Below are 22,477 nucleotides of genomic sequence, written 5' to 3' on the forward strand. Positions count from 1 at the left end.
TTAGTCCTCTCTGCTTATAAACCAGGTCCGGCTTCCACAGTAACACACTGAAAGTATCACAGAGCTCAGCCTGCATTCAGAAACTGACCTGAAAGCAGCTCTCAGCACTTCTGTAACTTTGTGATGTCACAACAAAGCAGCCACGCCCTAAAATCAGGCCACCTGGACCCGCCATCCATTTTCACATTGCCCTGCGTTGTGCCACAATCCCTCAGCGACGTTAACCTTTCCCTTCAGGTGAAACATCGACATGTTTTCATCCAAATACAATAAAGAACAATATGATCGTTCCGCAGCAGCAGCAGCAGCATGAAAACGGACCACAAAGTGGGACATTTTGTGATTTTTGTGATTTGTCACGTCGCTCCACCTGGACTGCAGCACGATCCAACAGAAACCGAGTCTCCTTTCTGATGGGGGGGTAATTGATGTTACTCTACCGGTTAGTGGGACGTTAGTGGGACGTTAGTGGGACGTTAGTGGGACGCCCCCTCCCCCTTTTATGATTCAGTCGCTCCTTCCCATCACAGTGTGAGCGGCAGCTGCTTCACCCCCTCCACCCTGCCTACTCCTCCTCTTTCTCTCTACGTGTGTGTGTGGAAACGAAGCGGCAGGCAGGAGGAAGCATCAAGGACGTCCTTTTCCTTTTTTCCTGCAGCCCCGGGGAGCCAGCCGGAGATGAGAGGGACGAGCAGTTAGAATTCGGCCGTGCTGCTGTTCGCCTGCTGCAGGATAAGTTCCCGGCTCGGTGTGTGTTTGGAGTGTGTGAGGAGGATTTGGTTGATCCGGGATCCGGACTCAGGTAAAATATTAATATTATTATTAATAATAATTAATAATAATTAAAAAAAAAAAAATCGACGCATGATTCTTCGCCGTCTGTGATCCGGTTGTGCGGAGCTGTCCAGGCAGCGGTGGTGCTGAAACCAGCCTCGGATCGGAACCAGGAAGCGCGTGCTCAGCTCTGATTTCCCGCCCATCTCCTGCCTCCAGGCTCGGACCGGGTCGGTTTTTGAACACACTTACCGCACAGCGAGCTGCCAAAACGCGCACGCATCGGTCTGCTCACGTTTTCCGCTCCGTTAACGCGCAGAACGAGCAGCTTTCTGAATAAACGTGTGATTGTTTTGTTTTTGTTTTTTTTTTTTTATTCCGCGGGTTGCCTGTCCTTCCGATAGAGGATGGAAAGTTTTATCACATGATCAGGAAAAATGCACCGACAGCGACCCGGTCCTGCCGAGCCGAAGACCGGCGGCGCGCACTTTGCTCCAAAACTGAGAGCAGCCCGAAACGGACAGAGCTGCTGATTGTCGTGACACACACACACACACACACACACCGTCACTGCTTCACACCAAACACCCACAACTGTCCGGATCCTTTTTCAATATTAGGGCTGAGTAGCTGGAGCTGGAGATGGTTGGTGTGTGTATGTGTGTGTGTGTGTGTGTGTGTGTGTGTGTTTGAACCATTGACCTCAGTGTCCTTCAGTCAATGCTATGAATAAACCTACAAACCAAACACACACACACACACACACACACACACACCTACAGAGCCAAGGAGCTGCCTGCGAGCTGTGACTCTACCATGAAATGATGCTTTGATATTTTTACAATATTTAAATATTCCTTTGGAAGTGCAGCTCCAGCAGACCCAGAAGTCATTAATATTCCGGTGTGGTGCATGCTACTCGCGGTCTTATTTCTCGTTTAGCGTGACCACATTATGATGGGAAATGTCGTTTTCTTTCCAGATCTGGCGACAAAGGGCTTCTACTTTTCTGCAGCTATTGAATGTAACATCGCTCGGATAAAGGAGGCAGGGAATTAAAAGCCATCATCATGAATTTCGTTATGAAGCAAGCGTTGGGAGGTAAGTTTGACCTTTTTCTTCTTTGGATATCTGTTTGCACGTTTTTCTGGAGGCGTTCTTTCGTCCGTCCCAAACTTCTCTCCCAGTCTGCTCCATGGCAGGCTGATTTTTTTCCTTTCACATGGTGCAGTTGACCCCTGGGGGCAAAGCTGAATACAGTTTACTGTAACAGGCGGGTGATTTGTAACGTAGACTGATGTGCTGTGGCCGAAAGGGCATTCCATGTTCCAGAGCGTGCAGCCTGCTCACCAGGAGGCGTGAGGTGGGGTGTTTGCTGCGGCGTGTGTGTGCGTGCCGCCTCTTGACTGGACGCTGCAGTGACTCTTATCTGCATGAGCTGAGTCCACACACTCCTCTTGACGGGGATGGGAGGGGTAATCGGGGCTGAATCTAATCTTCAATAATTTCATTCCAGCATTCAGGCATGTGAATTTTCTAATTGCTTGTGCTGCAATGGCTCCCCTGATGTGAGATTATCATAACAGAGTAATGAATTTCTAAGGAACGCGGACTTGTTATCATGTGTGAATATGCAGATGGTGCAGCGGAAGGTGAAAGGACCTGAGCGGTTCAAACAGATCAGAGACGCTGCAGGATTTCGTCCACAGCGGAGCCCTTCAGAGTGAGTGCTTGTACAGAGCCGAGAAGAAATAAAAGCCTGCTCTGCTGCCGTTTCCATCCTGCATGGAAAAATATCTGCAGCTCCTCAACATACACAAGCAGCAATCAACGTTATTAAGAATTTAAAGCTAAGCTGCTTCATTAGGAATGTGTCCCGTTGTGGTTTTATCGTATTTGACTGAAATCCAACCTTTCATGTGGACAAAGCCTGAGTGGAGCATTTGACAGCTCAAACCTCGGCAGCTTTAAACCGCTAAGAGCAGCCCTGATTTTTGCAGAAAGTTGTGTTTTCATGGACTTTAACATTTATATTTCATATTATTTCACACTTCTTTGAAATGGTGTCATTAAAACCTGCAAAGCTGCTGCAACTGTTGCGTTATTGGAGCTGGAGGATGATGTAACACCCCCCCTCCCTCCATCCTGACAGCAGTCAAACTTAGCATCTTTTAAACATGAAACAGATTTTCCTTAAACTCGATGGAATACTCCGCTGACCTTTCAGCATCGAACCAACTTCCCTCCGCGGAGCTTGTCAAACTAAGTTCCGCAGCGTAATCCACCACTGATCCAAACAAACCCTCAATGTGCCGTAAAATGAAAAGTGCTCACTTCTGGAGGAGCTTTTGAGCTGTGAGCAGGCGTGGGCGCATCGCAGCAGCGTATTCAGCCATGTTGTGGAGGAGCCATTAGCTCTGTGCAGGTGCCACCTGATGCCCAGATGTACAGTGAAAGAAGTCCAGACTGAACAGCATGGAGGCAGCAAAGACTGAATGTCACTAAACACAAACGCTTGGTCACAGTTTTCTTCAGTTTCCGTCTGTTGGGATGATTGTAAGTGATGAAAAGTACAAATTTGTTCAAGACTTCAGCATCAAACGTGTTCTGTATCTGAAATGTTGAGCTCAGAATAGTTTCACATCTCTCAGTTTTACTCTTCTGATTGACTGACTGTGTTTTGGTTCTTTGTGATGTCACAACTATACAGCCACACCCCCAGAAGTCCTGCTGTGAGCATTTCTCTGCAGTTTCACTGTATTTCTATAGAATATTGAGCTGATTTGTAATTTAAGACGATGCTTATCTTGAGACCGTTTGGACTTTTAATCGCTGTCTTATGAAGGGACGTTTGATAATGGAGTGGCAGGTGTTGCTGCGATATATTATCGATTATATTCCACCTTGTGGATGGAAGAACGCTGACTTCACGTACAATCACACAGCTCACAGCCACACTGACTTGCGCTGCTTGACCACTCGTTCTCCATTACATGACTTCATGTTGCACACACAGGCAGTTGTGACCGTTTCCTCTGGAGGTGACGGCCACATCACACTGAATCTGCACAGCGCCGATGTAAAAGCATGAGGCAGAGCAAGAAGCACTTCATTAAACAGCTGCTGAACGTCTTTCCCTCCTGAAATATCAACCCTACGGCACGTTAATTCAGATTAATTCATAATGTGACGTCAACGCTCTGCTCCTGACTTGACGTGCTCGGTGTGAAGCGTGCCAGCTGAGAGCAGATGTTTCTCAGTTGCGCTACGTCGACCTGCTCCTCCCCAGCTCACTTGCTGAGGAGCACAATGATTCAGGAGCATTAAAAATGGATTTTCGCAGCTGGTGAGTGTGCTAGTGTGAGTCCTGGGGAGCCGCCGATTTCCCACCGCCAAGCTTATACAAAGAACCTTGTCAATAAAGACAGAGCCAAATCTGCTGAACTTTGCATAAAGGAGATTATGAGAGAAGGAAAACCAAACCATTTGCGCCAAAGTCTTCACCTTAGGCAGAGCGTTCTTACCATCTTGGAGAGCACTTCCTTTTTTTTAAGCTCCCTTTTTAAGGAGTAATGAGTTTTCAGAGCACAGTGGATTAGCTCTGGGCTATTATCTCACTTCTCTCTGTCTCTACACTCTGAGGAGAAATTCACACTCCATCTGCTACCATCAAGGCCGTGATTCTTTTTTGTTTCTTATTCTGTCTGTTTCACGCGGCGTAGAGCAAGGTCGCCTCACCGAGCAAGTGGGAAGCAGCCTCGTCTCCGACCTCCGCTTCCTTCACAGCCTTTGAAATGCGAGACGTAGATGAGAAGTTGTCAAAGTTTCCCCCGTGAACGACCTCAGAGCCGATATACGATGAGGCTAGCTGAAGGAAAGCATTAACAGCCTGCACAGGTCCTGGGTAATATCGGAGCCCATTAACCAGCAGTTAGATGTATTTAAGAGCAGCAGGTGCTGCCAACTATTGGTATTAACAGGCTCTTTCCACCCATGACTCGGAAACGGCTAAGCGGTTGAAGATGAATGACACACATATGGCAGGTATACATACATTTCAATGGGACTGAGAGGAGTGAGACAGATTAGGAGGTGTATGGGATTAAAACCGCAACATAGCGGTGAAAAGCGTGGGAATCTGTTTTTGCACCAACGAATAGAATCAAATGGAGTTGCAGCTTTTTCTCCTTTTCGATTGGGACCATCATGGAGTCCGAAAGGGACTCCTCCAGTCCCCACACCTCAGTTTGGGAAGCACTGAGGTGGTTCATCAGGGACGTGTAAGGAAAAGTCAAGATGAATGAGGAATTGAATCAATCTGCAGGGCCGTTGCAGCATTTGTATGTCTGTGTGTGATTTTTACTGCGTGAACATGAAGCAGTGCAGCGGGAGAGGATTTATAGCAGATGACATCATCAAAGGTGCTCCTAAACTCTTTCTCTCGACGAGGCTAAACCTCCGGCTCCCTCCCTTCCTTCCTTTGGCTCCTCCTGGTCTGCCTTCGGCGTCGTAGAGGAGGAGGAGGAGGAGTAGAAGGCGAATGAGGTGTAGGAGGAGATGAAAAGTGACAAATTGATCTTTAAAACTGGGTGTTATATCTTCAGCGGCTGACAGCGCTGGTTGTAAAGTCGCAGAGCACTCCAGACCGGCAGAGGCTGTAATCTCGATTTAATGGGAGATGTTTTCAGCCCTTGGAGTTCTCGTCTCTTCTTTCCCGCCTCCCACTCTAATCATTCCCCATTCATCATTCCTCTCTGCTCACTCCTCCCTTCTGACCTTCCTCAGCCTCTCAGTCACGTTTTTTCCCCCTCCTCCCTTAGTTCCACCCGTCGTCGCCACCTCTTTCCCGTCCTCATCACTCATCTCCTGCTTACCTCAGCGCCCAGAACCTTCTCTCCTTTTCCATCATCGCTCACAATCCTTCATTTTAACTTTCCTTCATCTTCCTCTCTACCTTTCTTCCACAATTACGGTAAATCTAAAGGGCGAGGCACGGAAACCTCAATCAGGCTGCCACCAGGAGAACGTGTGTGTGACTTTGTGTTGACTTGAGTGTGGCGAGAGAGAGAGAGAGAGGACAGCAGCAAAGTCTGTGACAAACAGACAAGGGAGACTATACTGTTGGCCCCAGTAGTCAGCTTTAGCTGGCATTGGATGATAAAAGTGTGTGTGTGTGTGTGTGCACGTCCAAGTAAGGTGGAGAGAGCAAGCGAAAAAGAGAGCGAGAGCAAGAGGTGATGGTTGATGCACAACCAAATTCAAACCTACTCACATGCTGATTAACAAACCGCACAATACACAAACACACATACACACATACACGCGCGCACACACACACACACACACACACACACACAGGGTCGTAATCAGTGGGATGCAAGAGCAACAGACCTCCCTCCTGCTTAGAAACCACAGTAGGGGAACCAAACCACAGCAGAACAGACAGAGCAGCTGCAGCGAAGCCTTCGACGCACATCGACTGGGCAAACATGTAAAAACTCCCTGAGACAACAAAGTTGTGTGTGTGTGTAAACACAAAATAACACCAGACAATAATACTGGAGGCGCAGTGGCACATTTGGGCCAAATGCAAATACACACTGAGTCATAGATCAGAGGAGCTGAAAGGGAAAGTCACGCTGCTTCAGCTCAACGTAAATAAACTTCATTTCCTGTTGGACCTTTTCCGGAAAAACTCGTGAAGCAACATTTTGCTCCAAAGTTGTTCTCAAAAAGGAGATTCATGTGAGTTTTCCTCATGCGACAGCTGCTTACTCTCCATTTCTTCATTTCAGCATCAAACCGTCACATTTCACACGCTAACAAATGAGCCGTGGCTCATTTCGTCACTTTCCATCAGCGACTCACTGCAGCATCAAGTACGTCCAAAAGACGCCGATCATCAACGCCACCGCCATCAGAGACTTCCAAACAGCCCTTGTAATCAAAAATAAACTTTTGGCGCATCTTTAAGCTGCATTAGAAGTTTTTTTTCTGTCTGCTTCCTTCTGACAAAGACATGGTTTTTCCACTTTACCGAGCGCTTAAATATACCACACTGAGATGTACTTGAAGTGTGCAGCCACAGAGGTCAGAACGCATCCAGAGACATTTACTATCTGTCACAAAGTGTCTCTAACCTCAAGGCCACCGCTGCTCTTTGAATTGGATCCCATAAAAGTTGAATGCTTTCACCGCTACTTTCAGATTACATCCAAGTTTATTCTGCAACAGATAAAATGTTCCCCATGTATGTGGACATTCAGGACGACTGTTGTGCTTAGCCTCGACTGACTGATACTCAGCTGTAGTTCAGATTCATTTAGTGAGACAAACAGGTTTGACTTCACGTTTGTAAAAACAAAAACAAAAGAACAGAATCACACAAACAAGACGGTAGTATCACAATCCGTTAAAACATAGACCAACTGGTTACTGTCGTCACCAGTGCTGAAGATAGAAATGTGAAACGAAGGTGTAATCTGTGATTCTCACGTAGGAGATAAAACCTAATTATCCTGAAGGATTAGTTAGGATTAGCTGAAGAACCCTGGAGAATATCACTATATGAAGATGTATGACTGAAGTGTGACCTTTGACCCCCCCCCCGGCAGCGCATTCACTGGGATTTGTTTATTTTGAGATATAGAAACATGTGAAGTGACTTTTTGTGATGTTGACACTGATGGATGTCCCCTCTCAAGTTTGTACCGAACCAAACTCCCGTGTATGTGTGTGTGGGCCGCCGTCCAACATCAGTATAGCGCTCAAATGAGCCTGTTCACGTTTAAGATGCTTTCAGCGGACTTGCTGCGTAAGAATAATGTTTTTTGGTGGGTATCAGTCCGTTTTAATGCAATTCACAGGCTCCTGTGATCCTGATGGATGAATGTGCAGCAATGATGTTTCCTCACTGAAGACACAGCACGCTTTTTTTTCATGTACTATGTGGAGTCAACCAGGAATAACAGAATTTAACCCCAATCTGGGGCCATTTTCAGATAAAGATACAGGAGACTGGTCTCCATTTGGAGGTGAGTTCAATGAAAATACGACCGATTCAGAGAAAGGCAAAAAACAAAGAACACGAAAGCTAATTTGAAGCCTAAAACATTACGAACTGATCCCCAGGCTAACTCGGGCTTCAGACCAGAAACAATTTATGACTCCAGCACTGATTCGTATCATTTAAAAAAAAGAAAAAATGTGTCCAGGATTAACAGAACTGAGAGGTTGGATTTAATTTTTTTTATTTTAGAAAAAAGTCTGTCTTAGGAGAGTCGTTCTTTAGATGCCTACCTGAAGTCTAATGCCGTTGTAAACCTGGTGGACTCTTACAGGAGAGACGGGCAGCTGCCCCAAAGTTCATGTTTTAAGTTCTGGATTTTAAACTGTTCGCTGGTGAAACCGTTGAAGTACCTGATTTTAGGAGGATTTTATCATCATTCATTAACACCTGTCATTCTTAGTTTTTAAAAACAACCTGAAGTTTAATTAAAAACAAGTTCTTCTTTCAAACTTTTTTAACGCTCCTCCAGGACAGTTATCACAGCCAAAGTGTTTTCATTAGTTCACAGTAAAAACGACAAGCAGAGAGGATTTGGATCTGGAGGGGAAACAATCTGCTTCTTTTACAGAACAGATGAAAAAAATGTCATAAAAAATTATTCAACTAAATTAAACGGAACTGCAAATAAACTTTCACTTTACTCTCTGGGTTCTAGTTTATAATTCAGGCTTTCATTATCTCAGCACTGATGACAGAAAACAGGACAAATCAGTGTTGGGGTCATTATTAAGCTCCCGAGGTCTCCGACACTCATCACATTCATCCCCAACAGGAAGAAACCGATATGAATCCTCCTCGATCCCTACAAGAAATAATCCTTACTTATTAAAATATTCATATCTATAATTGATTTTTTTGGGCTGTCTGAATGTAACAATGGTGGAGATGGACCGGAAATATGAAGAAATGTCCCCTATTTCCTAATATCTCCGGTTGGTTCCAGTTGGTGACCTGCAGGAACGAGTTAAACTGCTGTTGGAAACATCTGAATTAGTGTTGACAAGCCAGACAAGTTAAGATTATATAAACTAATACTCTAATCATATATCTTAAATATTTTCAACAGGTACTTGTTACATTTCATTATTACATTTCAAGAACTATATGATAAAATAATGTTCATAACAAATACAGACACAGATCCAACAATTATTTATTGCTGTGTCTTTTGGTTTTGGCTCAGTGATTTCCAACACTTCCCCTTGGACCTCCTGGTTAAGGTGGCATGAATCATTTTAGGTCTAAAATCTGTTTAAACATTTAAAGAAAAAACAAAGTCCTTCACCTGTCTCTGTTGAGGGGGCAAATTTAAAACCATGTCAGACTGGAGATGATTGATGCGTTGATGTTTTACTTGGCATTGACGGTCCAGCAAATCCTTCATGTCAGCGTGTGTGGCCTTTGTGTTATCATCATGGTGAAGTGACAGACACCAGCTGCGAGGCGTTTTTCTGGCGGATCTGGACTCTTGGCAGCAATTAAAATGGAAATAGGATTTTATTTAACATCATTTGGGTCATTCCCATTCGGAAGAACAGCACCAGAACCTTCTACGCCATCAACCACCTTAAACTTCAAATGGTACCGACTTAATCGAGACCAGGTCAGGTCCAATATTAGTCCCAAAGAGGGCGAGGGAAATTAATCATGTCCTACTTTTCTATACATCATTAAACATCAACAGCCTCGAAGTGAATGATAAAAGAAACACTGAACACAGTTTGATGAAAAAAACAAGAATGAAATCAGGCCACTTCACAAAAAACAACTTCAAGCTGTTAACACAAATAGACAAATTATTATCAGAGGCACAACAACTACAACACAATCAGACTGAGGCTGGTAGCCATCTTTTTTTTGGGGAGGGGGGGTAAAAGACAAACTCCTGTCAGAAAGCAGATTAACCCTGATGGCTTGAGCTGCAAAGAACAGACTTACCAAATTAAATTCTTTAAAAGAAATTTTAAATTTAAATAAAATAAACAAACTATCAGAGATCAATTTCCTTCAGATTGAACTAACTCCTGGATCATGTTTGTGCGTTCTCTGGATTTAAAGATGGACAACATCCAAATTTTGAGAGACAGAAATATTAATTTTTAAAGGTCTAATGTCTGAAAATGAAAATAGGTCCCATTATGATTTCTCAAATGGACCCAAAGTCTAAACTTCCCTGTTTTCGGGTTCTCTGCTGTCTTCAGCTGAAGGTGCAGATGCCCTTTGGACAGTTCTGAACTATATTTCTGCCCTGATGTAACAACGACAATAGATTGACATTCTCCAATCCGTGGGGGGGTTTCTGCTCTGAAACAGCCTGCCAGGAGCCGAGCGGTCCAACATCCCTGTGTGGCCAAGAGTGGCTGTCAATCACAGCTTCTTGTTTTTTTTTTTTTCACCCTGAAAGTGCCCCGCGTGTTCTCTCCATGCAGACACGTTAGCGAGATAATGGCTGCTTACACAACTGAACGCACAGCTATACAGGACGCACAAGGAGCCACAACACCAACACAACAGCAGAGTTGTCTAGTTTGTACTGTCAAACCAGAGGGGGCATTTTTTTTTTTGTTTTGTTTTACAAGTCACTCGTCACAATTCAGACTTTTTGGTGTAAATGTGACTTAGCCGGAATAGCTTGTGGTCTTTTATTTAACGCTGATGAGGCGGTGAGAGAAGACGCAGAGAGAGATGTCTCTCTTTAGCAGCTAATTAAGGTAACAAGTGACTGACTTCGTCTCTGCGACTGAACCAAAACAGAGAAACTACAGATCTTCTGAGCGAAACAACGAGCTGACATGAAAAGCTGAGCGGAGCTTCATAGCAAAAAAAATCCTGATTGTTTTAAATTCGAATTAAAGTCAATAGAAAAGATTTTAATGCATTTCGTATCTAATGTTTGACATTCTGTATCAGAGCGAGCTGACTATATTCTATAACAGTTAATACAAATCAAACTGAAATGAGGATGGAATAAACTGTAGTAGAGCACATTAAAGGTGAACAAATCAGCTCAGATTTCATAAATAATGTGAAGTGAGCCTTGAGTGCAATATTTGGTGCAGCATCTATTCTCCCAACTTCACAATAAAAGAAGCAGATCGTACTTCAGTGTTTCTGCCATTTTTTTTAAATGGATAAAACATCTCACCTCATGTGAAGCGATGAGCAATTTCATGTCACTGGCCAATTAATTGAGGACCTCAGTAAATCCATACGCACTGAATAGTACAAATGGTTTCCCCAGACTGCCGCTGGTATGTAAAATAAACACACAGTCACATGCTGAAACCACACGGCGGCCTGAATCAGCCATCCGTGCAGACAAATGAGCCGGCTGAATGCAAACGCACAAATACATCAGTTCCTTTCCCTTCCCTCTACAAATCATGTCTCCAAATGGTTTTTTATTTTGCGTTTTATTTTTCTCCTTTCATCTCGGTGGAGAGTTCAGGGAATCAAAAACGCTCCACCTGCATCACCAGGCGCTGATGCTTATTACTGATTCACACTTTGACCTAGAAGGCGGTTAAATAGTGAACGCCGAGGCTGCACGCTGACACTTAACTATACTCTGTGGAGGACTAGCACACATTAGCGTTATGGAGCAGCCTCTCCATTGTGCGAGCCTGTGCGTGTTTGTGTGTTTATCATCATTATCGCGCAGAAAATGCTGCTGCTCCTTTTAACTGAAATCCGCAGTTGACTCAGCGTGCTCCCAGGTGTTATTTTCTGGTTTTTGGATGTCAGGTGACTGATTTCTGATGTAATGAGTGTTAGCTGTAAGCATGTAGCGCTTTTGGACAACAGGTTGTTGCCCCCGAGTGGATCTGATCTGTGACCTTTTTCTATGTGAGCCTTTCTTTTGGGCGTGAATGTGAAGATGGAGCCTTTTTAAAACTGGAACACCTCAGACTGTAAATAAACCTGCATCCTACAGGTTTGTTGGCAGAACACATACACATGTACATGATCAATGCCAGGAATCTATAACAACAGCATCTGGCATCCTGCCAGTCTCATCCAGCCAGCTGGTTTCTTTACCGCAACCTGAAAAATACATCAAGGGACTCCACGTCTCATCTGGTGGGTGTAATTCCAATTAGTTCTGAAAACCTTGGCTATATGTTAATAATTATAGGTTTGGCCTTTTCTCACTTCCCCTATTTGCTGCTTTCTTGGGCTCATTTTAGCTTCATGTTGTCAGAAAAAGGCAAAAATTATGCAAATGTGAAACAAATCTAAAAACAAAGAAGGCCAATATTTCTCACACACACACACACACACGCACACACACAAAAACAATATCAAGGAATTCTGTGGGGCTTTTTTTTTTTTTTCCTTCAATACAAAAGCATTCAAATTCTAATTGAAAAGTTTTTACACGACAGTAAAAGTGCTGAAACACTAATAGCCTGCCATTAGCGCTGTGACTTGTGGAGCGCTGTACAGTACCATTGTATGTGATGCACAGGACGAGCTAATGGACCTCCACGCAGCGCTGCCAAGCTTTCTGAAGTGCAGGTTCGATACGAGTCACCATGTCAGACAAATAATAGATGAGGCCCTATTTAATGCTGCAGCCTCCCTGGACATGCTTTTACTCTGGATCACTGAGACAACAGGCAAGACTACGTCACCTCTAGCATAAATTAGATGTCTCTACAGTAAAACCTAAGCAGACTCCTAGGAGAGTCCCAAACACTGTGTGTGTCAGCATGCATTTAAAAAATTGAATTTTGGTCGCATGGCGTATAAAGAGATCCACTTCTCTTCATTAGAAATCAGGTCCAGGTTCTGTATTAATACTGTCAAAGGATCAAAGAAAAGCTACGCTGATTTTTGGATCTGAAATCCATGAAGGTGTCTTTTTATGGGTTTCAACATTTCAAACTGGAAGACAGGAAAAGTTTAAATATGGGACCTTAACTGTGTGCACAGATGGAGGACAGAAGAATTGGCTCAAGCAGCATCAAAACTTTCTGGAAGGGTCAGCAGCTGCACAGTTGGCGCGCGCGCACACACACACACACACACACACAGAGGGAATCGCTGATGTGTGTTGTGGCCTGCTGGGGCGCTCAGAGGATGCTGATGCAAAGAGACTCCGCCTGCTGCTGTGACAAACGAAGCGGCGAGAAGTTATCGATGGCTGCTGCTGCTGCAGGAGCTGAAGAGGCAGCCGAGTTTGTTTTGTCGGGCAGAGTTGGGTCATGAACATTCGTTTTCCAGCACGGCAGAGGAATTACTGAGTCACTGCTCAACAACCATGTGGCTGTAAAACATAGAACTGTGCATGGGCAAGCAGAAACCGAACGCTGAGCTGAAGGTGAAAATGAAAATATAAACGCACATATTTCAAATTCACAGAGCAGCACATGGACGTCTCAGATGGGCTCCCTCTCCACCTCTGCAGTGGCTGTGCTGTGAGGAAATGAGTCATCTGTTTGGGCCCAATATTTGCACCTGCATTATGCAACATCGCTGTGCCGACCTCCGCTGTCTGTCTGTGCCGATTTAACATCTAACAACGCTAAACAGCTCAGCACAGTTTAGCACAACTGAAAAATAATCATTTAGCCTGAAAGCTGCTTTGCAAGTTTTCAGAGTTGCTATTTTACCATTACATACTCAAATCTTTGGAATGATACTATGATATGAAAGAATTAAAGTTTCAGCCATCACTTCAATTAACCGGCTCCTCTAACGTTTCCTCCTGGTGAAACGAGGAAACGTCTTTTCAGCCCAGTAGCTCTTCTAAAACTGATGAACAACATCATCTGTGACAAAAATGTTTGACTTTCACTTCTGAAGCCTCGGTTAACACCTTCGGCTGCAAAACAAACACAACTTAACACGGTCTTGAAAGCATTGCAAAAACTGTGGCGCTGATAGCTAGCGTTAACTTGAAACAAAAGGCCAGAACAAACATTAAAACTGTTTTCTGCAACACTGCTCTCTGCTCTTTCATGTTCCTCGCTCCACAAATGACATTTTCATCATTTTGTTTTTGCCACACAACAGTGAAGCCTCCTGACATTTAACTTATGTAATTATAGTTGATTATATAAAGGAACCACGGCTGCCTAAAATAACTCTGATGACGTTTTTGTTTTTTTTTTTTTTCCTCTTTAGATAAGAACTAATTTTCTACTTGGCTCTCTGATTTAACATGCTGGGCCGCTCCGCCCAGTGAGAACAACGGTAAATCACTGGCGAGGGCAGAAAGCAACAGCTGACCTTCGCCGCACCTTCTTGACCGGCTTCCAAAATGGCCGCCCTCTTCAATATGTCACTTTGGCATGAAAATGACACAGTTGGGGGATTAGAAGTGATTACTGTAAAGTTATACAGAGTATAGACACACACACACACACACACACACACACTATCGACAGTGTTAGTGTGTGTTATCTGCACACACATATACCATCCACAGATTCTTGGTGTTGATGTGAGTAAGAAAAGCTCAGGGTCCATCTGAAGGCCGCGTGGATCAAAGACACAGCAGAGTCCACTGAAGTCGACTGAAGGTCAGCCCTCCGCTGCCATCGGGGAGTTTCTTCTTTTGCCTGAAACCGAGACAGCGAGGCTGCTGCTTATTCTGATGGAGCAAACAGCACTCAGAGCATCTTTATGTCTCAAAATTTGACTTATTTCTGGGTAAAATGGGAATCAAGGGGAAAAGTATGACATCAAGAGGGAAGTGATGTAATCCCTTAATGTAATAGAGAGCTGTGGACTCGACCAACAATCCCTTCAAGGTGTGACAAGATTTTATATTTAGGACCAGGTTAGTGAGTCTAATCTAAATCTAAATACACTCATGAGACTTTTTACAGAAAAAAAAGGATTCTGATATGTAAATATTCATATTTGTGCAATTACTTCTCCCATATGAGAGTTCAGTACTTCAGTATCGTTGTGTTGTGTTGTCAGTACGCACAAAACAGCACAGTGCGCCTTTGAATGTGATTCACACAGGAAGCGGCGCATTAAGAGCTGCTTCTTTCGGGTTTGGATGCTGATCCTCTCTGGCCAGTAACAGCTCAGTTTTATCTAATTTCTCCAGCTGGTGGTCCGTGGTGTTGCAGCGCTCACCTGATCACCAGGTGTAAACACACCCCTGATTAGCTGGCAGGAATAGAAACCAGCAGGACTCTAGATGGCGGACCCTGAACTCTGGAACAGCGATCGCCTTCAGTCCAGATGGACAGTCAGGGGTAGTTTGCACAGAATGAATATTTTAAATGCACAAAAAAACAAAAACACATTCTCCGGGTTGTCAGTACAGTTGGATTCATTATTACTTATATTAGTTTCTACATGTTTGACCACATGGTTCACAATGAGCGTCGCCTTTTTTTTTTTTTCTTTCTGAGCTTCGTGTCCTGCTGGTTGTCATATGCCGAGTGTCCTGAACAATCCTTCGTCCCGAAAGCTGCCAAGGTTTCTGTGGTTTCATTCCTGCTGAGTCAAGCCATGCAGAAAATGTGTGCTCACGATGTTGTACGCTTCTGTGGATTAATAGCTTGTAGTATTCAGTGTGGTAGCGTTGCAACTGCTAGGGGAGAAGGACATGTGGTGGAGGGTAGGGTGGTTAAGGTGGTGGTGGGTGGGGGGGCAGCTAGCACACAACGCTGCCCTGACTCTGCTAAGATGGAGGCGACGTCACCCACCATCTGTCTCAGGGAAATTCCTCCTTTTACTTCCCGGCAAGGAGCAACAGGAGCAGGACAAAGAATGACCACAGAGGAGGGATGGAGGTGGAATTTAGAGCAGCAAGGTGTGACCAAGAAGTTAATTACTCACGCAGGTAGACTTAGAGGAGGTCACAGTGGAACCCATCTCCTTCAGCGTTTAGACGACGTGAATAAAACGGTGCAGACTGTTGCACCTTCCGCTCCAGTTTTGAGCTGGATAATTTCACCACAGAGCTGAATCTCTAATCTCTCTAAACTCCAGTCCACTCATGGTGCGATAACGTTTAAGGTGCGGCGCTCTCTCACACTGTCACTTCCTCCAGAGAAAGCACAGTGGACTTCCCTCACATCGACTTCCCCTTCAGCTGGAAATTACTGACAGTTCCTGCAAATTAGAGGAGCACAAAGATCGATGTCGGCAGAGAGAAATCGCTGGATATATTTTCAGCTGTCACGCCGAACCAATGCAAGCCAAGTCGTGGTAAAGTAGCTTTGTTTGATTTTTTTTATTGTGCAAATGAACTTTTGATTTGAAGTCGCTCAACTGGGTGGTTTGTGAATTTGCTGCTTCTGTAGCTTCATCCTGACAACTAGGCAGGAGCTGCTGAAGAGTTTTTAAAAGTCTGAATGCTTTTCAAAGGCAGTTTGAGTGGAATCCCCACAAGACATTTTATTTTTGGGGCTCAGGGATTCTGTAGCTGGAAGCCTTCCTGCACATCCCCGTTTCTCTGAGTCATAGCAGCATTTTATCTGTCTGCTGGACTCAGGTGATGACTCTGGGGGAATGGACTCACCGAGTCTCATCTTTCAGAGGACGGCTGTGCTGTCCACAGCTGGCTCCGCTCTGGGCTTCCATATGTGGTACAACACGCTTTTTGTGGGCACCCACACAGAGTTTGCTTGGAACATTTACCTTTGAAGTTATCTTTTAGGAGAGAGTGAGATTTTAAGTTGAGATCAATAATAAACCTTCTACATCCTACAGAAAAATTTAAGTATAGATCTGAGTTTTCTGATCATGTTGCTCTTTCTACATTTCTTTTTTGAAATAGAAAAGACCCAAGAGTCTTCAGCAGGTGAAGCTGCTGAGAAAACGTTTGAATAGCTCGCCAAAGTGCGGCAAATCAGTGCTTTCAAGTCCAAACAGGGTGCCAGCAGAAGAGTTTTTGCACGATGATTTAGAAAAGAAGCCCGTTATTGATTGGAGCTACCCCCTTTTCTCTTCGAGTCTTTCAACTGATGGAGGCTTTTTCTTTTTTGGCCCAACATCAAACATGAAAAAGCTGAAGGTCTTGAAGCTGCAGCAGCTGCATAGAGCCTCAGAGCCTCATGGAGCCTCCACCTCCAGAGCCGGAGCCCAGGTCGTACTGTACCATAATCACTGACAACGTGGGGGGGGGGGGGTCACAGGTTAGATACCCTGAAGCACCAGAAAAGTGATGTGGAGTTAATTAAACTAAGAGCCTTTCACCCAACGAGAGGCAGATTGAAAAGGATAAGTGCTACACTTTTATTTTTTCCCCAGAGTTAGAAGATTTGGGTCCTCTGCTGATTTCTTCCTCAGTTAAAACAGAAAATCATGTGAATGACTAAAGAAAAGCTAAAGCACCGAAGGGCAGTTTATGGATCGGAGCAAATACATCCTCAGTGAGATGCCAAGCCATGGAAAAGAGGAATTCTGGGGGAAAAAGACATGGAAACAAAGCCAAACAACACAATGGTGCTCTAATTAGTTTGCAGATGTAAGCTGGATGGCAGGCGCCTTGATTTTTTTGTAAGGTGGGGGGGGGGGGGGGGTTAAATGTGTCACTGGCAGCGAAGGAACTAGGCATGAAATTAGGCTGCTTAATTCGTATCCCACATCACTGCTTTCATGAATCACAGAGGACCAACTCAGATGGCATTAAGGTGCAGATTCAAACACGACTCCCACTTTTCCAAACACGTCGGCAAGACGAGAAAAATTAAACCACGACATCAAACAGACTTTGGAAACGGGAATTGTGTCGACGCGTGTGGAGAAGATGCAGGCAGCCGTACGGACGACAAGAAGATGCAGTAAATTTAGGTGGAAAAGAACAAAGGCTGAGAGGAGGCTGTTAATGCGATGCATCTCAGACTTAGCTTAGCATCCAGTGTTCCTCTGCGGTCTACCAAGACTGACATTTAACAGCAGGCTGAAGACAGATTTATTGTAAAATTTATTTAATTATTAGAAAGACTTGTCACAATTTAAATATGATTTTCTCCTTCCTGATACCGACACCTGCTCACTGCATTATGAATTACTTTATTCTGCATCAGCTGCACGGTAACTATGGATGTCTCAGATTTAACCAACCGAGAAAGCCTTAAATTCTTTTATTTTTAGAACGTGCTGTCAACATTTAGCTAAAGCCTTTTTCACCAGTCATCAATTCTGCTCTGCTGCTCTGAAACGGTTAGCTGCACAGTATGACGTCGTCCTTAGGCAGCTGTTACTGCAAAGAAGAGCAGCGAGGACCTGATTGAAATTCTTAGTAGTTTAAAAAAAAAAAAACTATGAATATTTCTCAACTGGGTCAATTTCCTCCTTAAAATCTGTGACAAAGTCAGCAGGCGTATTAAAAACCATTGATTGACTTTTGGCCTTTCCCAAAGTGTACAACAGTATTCTCTTTATTGAGATACTGTTGATACATGCATGGTTAAGGAACTTATTCAGGAAAGGGAAAAAAAATGATGGCAGATTGGCTCCTGTCTGTCTGAAAACAGGAAGCTAATGAAAAGCACATTGGTCCGTGGAATCGGCTGTTCTTGTGGATAAGCAGGACATGTCAGCTCTGTAATTTATTCGTTCATGGTGAGAGGGCCGAGGGCGTCCTGTCAGACGTTTACCTGAGAGCTCGGACAGGTGGAGACTTCGGAGGACTTTAAAAAGAAGTTTGCTGTGAAGGTCTGTGTTCCCGTTGGCCTCGCATACATTAACGCTGAAGAGGAGAATCATTCTTTCTATTGCCAGAGAAATGAGGGTGACTTGGCAGCTTTGTTATCAGGCGAGTCCACAGTTAAAACGTCAATGCCAGTTTTTGTCCTCGAGACAAAAGAGCGGCAATATCGTCTCGATCCATATCTGTGGTCCGAGTACAAAGGGACGAGTCCCGCAGGTCAGCGAGAGCCACACCAGAGCCCGGATGACCGAGAAGATGGGAAGTATTGATAGAGACGACAAGAGAGTATGGAAAAGAAAGATTAAAGCAACCCTCTTCATGTCTTACACACCTCATCTTCACCACTAATTTCCAGTTTAAATGAATTTTTACTTAAATACTGCGTTTCCAAGATTGAAAATCTTGAAACAAGATGGCGGACATCACACGATACAGCGAGACGCTGGCCGTTCGCATGATGGGACCCAGAGGTGCTTTTCTGGAGTGGAAATTGGGCTAAAGGAAAATATTTGAAGCTGTGCTTTTGGTTCCTCTGCAGATCCTGTACAGCCCACCGTGCCCACACTGAGAAAAGTTTAATTCACTGATGATTTGACCTTTTTCATGTTCGGAGTCGTTGGTTAAAGGTTGTGTTACATTCAGGCCGCACAGGACGAACAAACAGCATCAGTAAGGTTCCATTAGAGTGATTAATTAACCAGCTAATGTAGACATTAAAACAACAACAGCCCCAGATTGGGTTTAAAAACAGCTGCTCTGGAAAGATGAATCACTTCCACTAAATGGGTCTCCATTCTTCTTCAGCTGCTTTTTTTTTTTTTTTTTTTAAGAAACTTTATTCTCAAACCAACACGGTTTCCTCAGACTTTCAGATTAAAGTCTGAAGACACCAATGATGCATTGAGCCTCTGCAGGAAAACCAAATGAGGGTCACATGATGAGGAGATGGATGATGAGACTCATTTATGACGCAGCGGTGACGGCGTGCTTACTGTAAAGCTACTAATTACTGATAATTGTCGCTGTGAAAAACGGAGATGACGGAGAGCCACGTGACACGAGAAGCGGTGATTAACTTGTTTTTTTTCCAGCCTGAGGGCGAAACATTTGAGCTAAATCTGCTGGACTGTAGCTGACTTTGGGCCAAAAGGTTCTGAGCAAGAGTGCGAATGTGCAGTTCATTTTAAACATCATTCATCAGACGGCTGTATTTCAGGAGCATTTCCTGGGTTTCTGGTTCGACCTGTGGCTCTTAGATCCGTGTTGTCATCTCTCTGTCACTAATGACTAATAAAAGCCAAAGTCATGCCAGCTGTACTTTTGTCTATGTGCTATAAGATATATCAGCACAGTCAAAGATGGCTGGTAAAAGTGTTTTTTCTTAGTATTAATCAGTGACGCAGCAGATGTTGAGCTGGATAAATAATTTTGTCTGAGTGATGATTAAATCTTAAGTGAATACATCACAGCACTCCCAGTCACACACAAGGTTTGATCCCATATTTTATTTTCCCCTTAAACATCCTAAAATCTGAAAACAAAACATTTTGAATTCATGTTTGGAAATGACGCTCACTTAATGAGGTGTTCGGCTCTCAAACAAGCACCAACAATAAACTGCAAATGTAAAATCTGGGCGACATGATGTAAAAGTTGTGGATCAAACAAAACCTAGCTGTTTGATTTTCTGTTGATTAATGTGAACCCACAATTATAGCTGCAAAAACAGAGCTCATATGGAAGAATTAAAGCTGAAATTTAGCTCTTTAACCTCCAGTGTTTGATTTTAATATCAAAACGGTGCACCCAAGTGCAGACGCTGTGTGGGATAAAAATAGCGACCTTTCAGGTCTGATTTGAACCGTTTGCTGTCTGGGCCAGAGCTCCTCGTACAGCTTTTATCAGTTCACTCCTCGTCTGATTCCCTCCAAGTCCACTTAGCTTCCCAACAACCGGGCACACACAAGCGTCTCATCCCAGAGTTCAACTATCTGCCCCCAACCCCCGAGGAATAAAGGTTAATTTTCCGAGTGAGCTGCTCCCGTCACATGCGTTAACGTGATTCGTGCAGCCGAGCGGCTGCGTATGTACACAAATGCATCTTGCTCACAATGAGTCACACGCAGCCACCAACTCTGGCATCGAGCCAGTCAGACCCAGACGGCGGCAGATCTTTATGAAGATCTGTAGGAATTTATTTGGTAAAGTCACAAATAACACTTCATCCACTGCTTCAAGTTTTAATTCTCGTATGTGAGAATATTTTAGCAGTTTCCTACGTGCACATTCATTGTTGATGAAAATGTATTTATTTTTTTAACTTGGCCGCTCCCATCCAAACAGTTCAAGCTTACCGTCACCTTGAGTGTAGCATCAGCATATCAGACCTTTTTAACTGGAACTGCTGCTGTTGAACCACAACAAAGCTTCAGGCCATAAAATGTTGCTGCGAGAGAACAAAAAGCTCCAGAGTTTAGCAAATCAAAGGCTTCATTGCTTTGACTTTTTCTGGAAGTTGGAAAGTTAATATAACTCCAAGCTCTAAAAAGTCTACCAATATAAAAGGGGCAAACTCACATTAATGAGGATATTTAAGATGCTCTATTTGTTATCTGGTGGTTTATTGAAGTTTATCGTCAGGCAAAGTTGTGGTTAAGATGTGAGTCAGAGGGTCGTAAACAACTCAACAAATGAATCCAAAGACAACTGATGTTGTAAGAGCGTCCAGACAAACAAATAAGTCTGAATATTTCTTTCGTCTTCTTTCCTGCCTCTTTCAGAATTTACTGGCGACACAAAAGGTGTTTGGCTGACAGATGGAAATGTATAATTTGCTGATTCGGAATTGTTCTTGTAAAAAAAAAAAACAAATCCTTCAGCGGCAGCGTGCTCCTGAAATAATCTTTTGTGCTGGTTAAAGGATCAGCTGCAAGTGCAAATTAAAACGATTTCATCTCAGTCCTGCTCTCTCGGAACTCACTCTCTCTACTGCCGCTGGTTTTTCTCATCTATATTTATATCTTGTGTACGTATAAAAAGGTGCAGACCCGACTGTGTGCCCTCTGCAAGCACCGGCCCACTGGGAGGTTTGGAAGTTTATGGGAACACACCGACATAATCCAACGCTTAAGGTGGAGCCCCCCCCCCCCCCCACTTTACCTCATAATTTAAAGGTTTTTAATGAAGACATGCTAAAGCAGCATTAACGATCCTCCCTCAGAGGGATGCAGTTCTTGCAGATAGAACATCCATCTTTGTTCTCGGCCTAATAAATCCGCCGGGCGTCCTCATTGACTTTGGTTTGACCGTCTTCCTCGTTACAACAGGAAGGAATTTCTAATGGAGGAGCATTATAATGTGTTTAGATACTTTCAAAGGGCCCAGACGGACTCAGACGTGAAGAAATCTAAAGGAGATATCATATTGTGTTTGTCTGCTCTTCGTCTGTTCGGAGGTCAGACAGCAGCAGACCTGCAGCCGGAGGCGACGCCGTCTCGGTGAAGGACGCTTTTAGCAGGACGGATGCTCACCAGCACAACTGCCCTCACACATAATGTATCTCAAGTGTCGTCTCTTCAAAAGCCCAAATAGCTGAACCGAATATGGTGTTTTTGTCGGGCTGAATCATAACGGAGCAGGAGAGATGTGGACGTCAGCATCATCACAAACCAGAGCTCAGGTAATCATCATCTCCAAATAGAGACCAAATCGGTGCCCAACAGCAGCTGAGAGCAGATGATTGCATCTCTGAAAACTTGTGACGCGGCTGTTTTTGAACTGGGTTAGTATCTGTGCTGTTTTTAAAGAGGAAGCTTTAACATCCCTGCTGAGAAAATCCACATCAGGAACAGACCAATATTTATCATTTACACTGCCAAACATCTAAAACGATCACCTGCAGATGATCACCTTTCTAGACAAAGTCAGCTGGTTCTCTGTCTGGAGTTCTCGTCTTCTGGTTTCAGAAGACTGAAGATGGCTGTGAGCCAAATTACAGCCTGGAGGCT

General features: G+C 44.0%; 1 protein-coding gene across 1 annotated transcript in view; it reads left to right on the plus strand.

Moving 5' to 3' along the window:
* Positions 1-700: 700 nt before the first annotated feature.
* The window catches only part of cplx1 (complexin 1), a 40,649-nt gene continuing 18,872 nt past the window's right edge, over positions 701-22,477 (plus strand). The window contains exons 1-2 of the mRNA XM_029512824.1: positions 701-802; positions 1,757-1,875. Of these exons, the coding sequence (XP_029368684.1) occupies positions 1,845-1,875 (31 nt within the window). The 5' untranslated portion in view covers positions 701-802; positions 1,757-1,844. The remainder of the gene's footprint in view (positions 803-1,756; positions 1,876-22,477) is intronic.

This window comes from Echeneis naucrates, chromosome 10 (assembly GCF_900963305.1).
Source record: "Echeneis naucrates chromosome 10, fEcheNa1.1, whole genome shotgun sequence".
Lineage (NCBI taxonomy): Eukaryota > Metazoa > Chordata > Actinopteri > Carangiformes > Echeneidae > Echeneis > Echeneis naucrates.